Source organism: Rhea americana, unplaced genomic scaffold (genome assembly GCF_003343005.1).
Source record: "Rhea americana isolate MKP2758 unplaced genomic scaffold, rheAme1 scaffold_5, whole genome shotgun sequence".
Taxonomy (NCBI): Eukaryota; Metazoa; Chordata; class Aves; order Rheiformes; family Rheidae; genus Rhea; species Rhea americana.
In genome coordinates this window covers 5,537,987-5,541,327 of record NW_028186645.1, presented here as the reverse complement: position 1 = coordinate 5,541,327, position 3,341 = coordinate 5,537,987, and the positions used below count along the sequence as shown (strand labels likewise).

General features: G+C 48.7%; 1 protein-coding gene and 1 long non-coding RNA gene across 2 annotated transcripts in view; one reads left to right on the top strand and one right to left on the bottom strand.

Annotated features, from left to right (window-relative positions):
- Positions 1-654, bottom strand: part of GSC (goosecoid homeobox) — a 1,886-nt gene extending 1,232 nt beyond the window's left edge. Inside the window, exon 1 of the mRNA XM_085317505.1 lies at positions 6-654. Within this exon, the coding sequence (XP_085173631.1) occupies positions 6-654 (649 nt within the window). The remainder of the gene's footprint in view (positions 1-5) is intronic.
- Positions 655-1,242: 588 nt separating this feature from the next.
- Positions 1,243-2,396, top strand: LOC146588710 (uncharacterized). Its single transcript, XR_014897364.1, has 3 exons — positions 1,243-1,380; positions 1,616-1,709; positions 2,202-2,396. It is a non-coding gene; the product is annotated as an uncharacterized LOC146588710 (long non-coding RNA).
- The last annotated feature ends 945 nt before the right edge of the window (positions 2,397-3,341 follow it).

Sequence of the window (3,341 nt, the reverse complement as noted above, 5' to 3'; positions counted from 1 at the left end):
GGCCCCGCAGCACGAGGGGCCCACGGGGGACGCCTGCACATGCAGCTGCCCGTAGTAGTAGTTGTTGTAGCCGATCCTAGATCCACTGACCGCCGGCAGGCTGGAGGCGGGTGCCACCGCCCGGGAGTAAAATCCGCTGTAGTCGGAGGCGCTGCCGTAGAGCGAGTCCCCGTGGAGGCCGGGGAAGACGACGGGCGCGGCGCTCGGCGGCAGCAGGAGCGAGTCCTTGCAGCGAGGTCTGGCCGCCAGGATGTTGTCGATGCTGAACATGCTCACAGGCATGCCCCAAACCGTGCCGGGGCAGGGCAGCGGGGACCGGCCGGGGGGRGGGGACGGGGGGTAGGTGGTGGTTGCGGCGGCGGCGGGAGGGGGGGGAGGCTGGAGAGCCGCGAAATCGAAACTTTTCGGAGAATTTTTAAAAAGGGATCGAAGCGAAAGGAGCGGAGCTTTTTCCGAGGGCAGCTTGCGGGCAGAGCGTGAGTGTGTGAGCGCGTGTGTGTGCGTGCATATGTGTGTGTGTGCGTGTGCGCGCAGGATCCACCCCTGCAACTTTCCCCCCTCAACTCTCGCCTGTTTACTGATCTCAACCCAGAGGGCTGCATGGAGTATAATCCATCTGAACCTCTTCCCTTTTTTATACCCAGGCGACGTCATCCTGGATTTAGTTCCTGGTAATATGCAGATGACAAACAAAACCAGATTTGATTCCCCCCCCCCCTTTTGGTGGGGGTTGCACAAAGGAGTGAAAGGAGCTTGGGTCTGTGTATTGAGAATTAATGAAATTAACCTAATCCTTTCCATTAGTGGGCTTTTTTTTGAAAGGCCCCAGATTTAGGCTTGATCTCTGCTGCACCGGCTAATTGCCCAGGTTAATCTTATTAATGCCATTGTGCAGAAGTGGTTAGCAGCTCCTAGCCCTGTCTATTATGCACCTACTTTGCTCGTGTTAGTTCACATTAGTGGGTGCGATTTCCTCTGTCTGGGGCTCAGATCCATTATTAATGTTTCGAAGTGGTTGGGAAGCACTTTTAAAAACATAAACTCCAATACAATCGTGCAACTTCTCCCCCCGCCCCAAAAAAGTGTTTTTGTGGCACGATTTATGTCTTGCGTCCTCTGGCTCGGAGAATTGAAGGAGCATTGAGGAATACGCGTTTTTCTGATTAAAGCTTTAAACAGTGAAGCAACAATGATGTCTTCTGCTGAGAAAATGCACTTTTCTTTTTCTCGTTTCCTAGATCACCCGGCGGAACTAGGATGCGTGAATGTTGTAAACATTTTTTTACACATTCATATCCAGGCAGGTATCACTTTCTGTTTTTTAAAAAGCCAGGAGGTGGAAACGTTAATGAGCAGTGCCATCTCAAATCCCCGGGTCTGGTAGGTATTCTGACTTGCTTTTGATGCACTTTTCTTTTCTTTTTCTTTATTCCTTTTCTTTTCTTTTCTTTATTCCTTTTCTAGTTTAGAAAACAAAGACTATAGAGTTGCGATGATATGGAGAACTTTATATTCTGCATGTTCCTTGCATTTAAAATGGAGTAGTTTCAAGTCCCTAAAACTCTTTCTATTAAGACGTTTGGCTCTCTTGGTAGCTGGCTCTTGTGATTTGCAGAATACTTCGTCTGTCACGATTGTCACTGGGAATCCACAGGAGGTGAACTGAATAAGATTAGACTATTTACCCCATCAACCCTCCATCAAAGAAGGTAGGAAATTGTAAGCATGAAATGAAAACAAGCCATTAAGGTCCGTTGAGGAAGAACACGTTATTTTTTCCTCAACAAAGAATAACCTCGTTAGCGCTTACTCTCAGTTTGTTTGTGTGCTCCTCTCCCTCGATATTCCGGGATTTATAACTGTGTCTGAAAGTGGTCTAAAGCTAAAACTTATTTCTAGTAAAAGACTCTTATGAACATTAAAGAAACAAACAAAAAAGATGGCTTAGTTCTCACTTTTTAGGTACATCGCAATGTGACTAATTATTTGCATCGTTTCCTTTCCTTTCCTTCAGTTTATTTGCCGATCAACGTCTTTTGCCCTCTGGCATTTAGATTTGAATTTCGTGCAGATTTTGTTAGTTTGATGTGAAGTGAAACTATTTGACAGAGATTTGTTGTTGTTGCTGTTGGGTTTGGTTTTGAGGGTTTTTTTTTGTTGTTGTTGTTGTTGTTTGTTTGTTTTTTCTTTTTGGTAAGCAGTTCCTTAGGTCTGGCTCGCTCACCGCGCGCGCAGAAGAACACGCTGCTTAGTTCCGCGGTCGGGATGCTGGTGCACGTCCTCGGCGGCCCTGCTCAGACGCCCGGAGAGCATCCTTACGGCGGCAGCCCGCGGCGCCCGGCGGCGAGGAGGCGGCAGCGGGCCGGGCACCGTCCGGGGCCGGGGCCGCCGCGAGCCCGGGCAGGTCCCTTCCGCGGGGCTCCGCGCCTCGCCCCGCGCCGCTGCGGCGCCGCCAGCTCGCGGGCAGCCGCGGGACCCCGCCGAAGTCCCGCTCGTGCGGCTGGGGTGACCCGCGGCCGGGGCTGACTGCTCGCACCGGTATTTCATCTCTGCTCCTCTCTGGCTCCTTGCAGGTGAAAGCAGGCGCCGCGGGGCAAGACTGGGCATCGCGGGGGCTACGCTCCGTCACCCGGGCGCAGTATCAGCCCTGGCAAGATACATCCCACTTTTGCTGGGCCATCGCTCGCCTTCCCAGTGCTTTTTTTCGATCTGGAAGGCTGCGCGAAAGCATGCTCAACCACACTGCAATGCTTCCATTTATTCTTAATTACTGGATAGAGTTCATTTTCAAATAACTTCTTACTCCCGTTTGAGAGTTGTTTTTTTTTTTTCTTTTTCCCTTTATTTTTTTTATCTTAAAAGTCTTGCCGTGCAAACCTCTATTTTGATATACACTTCGTAAAACCTGCTCTAGGATTTTCTCATTTCGCATTCACTCCTCGCTAACTTTGAAAACGTAATATTGCGTTAAACAAACAATCAGCTGTCACATAATGTCGGGATGAAATTGTAATAACAAATGAAACGCAAGCAAATTGTGCTGCATAGTGTTGCTAAGCAATTGTTTGTTACTGGAGGATAGTCACAGCATGGGCTGAAAGAGAGATCTAAAGAGGAGTACAGCACCGGGCAGAACAAGCTGTTAGGTATGAAATACAGTAAACACTACACTGATTTTCAATATTATTACCCAAACACGATTTCATACAAAGCAATCACCGTACACAAGTCTATGAAAATTCGCTTGTTGAGGAACGGCCGCTTTTTTCTTTAATTATTATTTTAAGATACTGAAGAGTAATTCCAGGGATTGAAAACGCCTCGGGTTTCTCGCTCTCGCC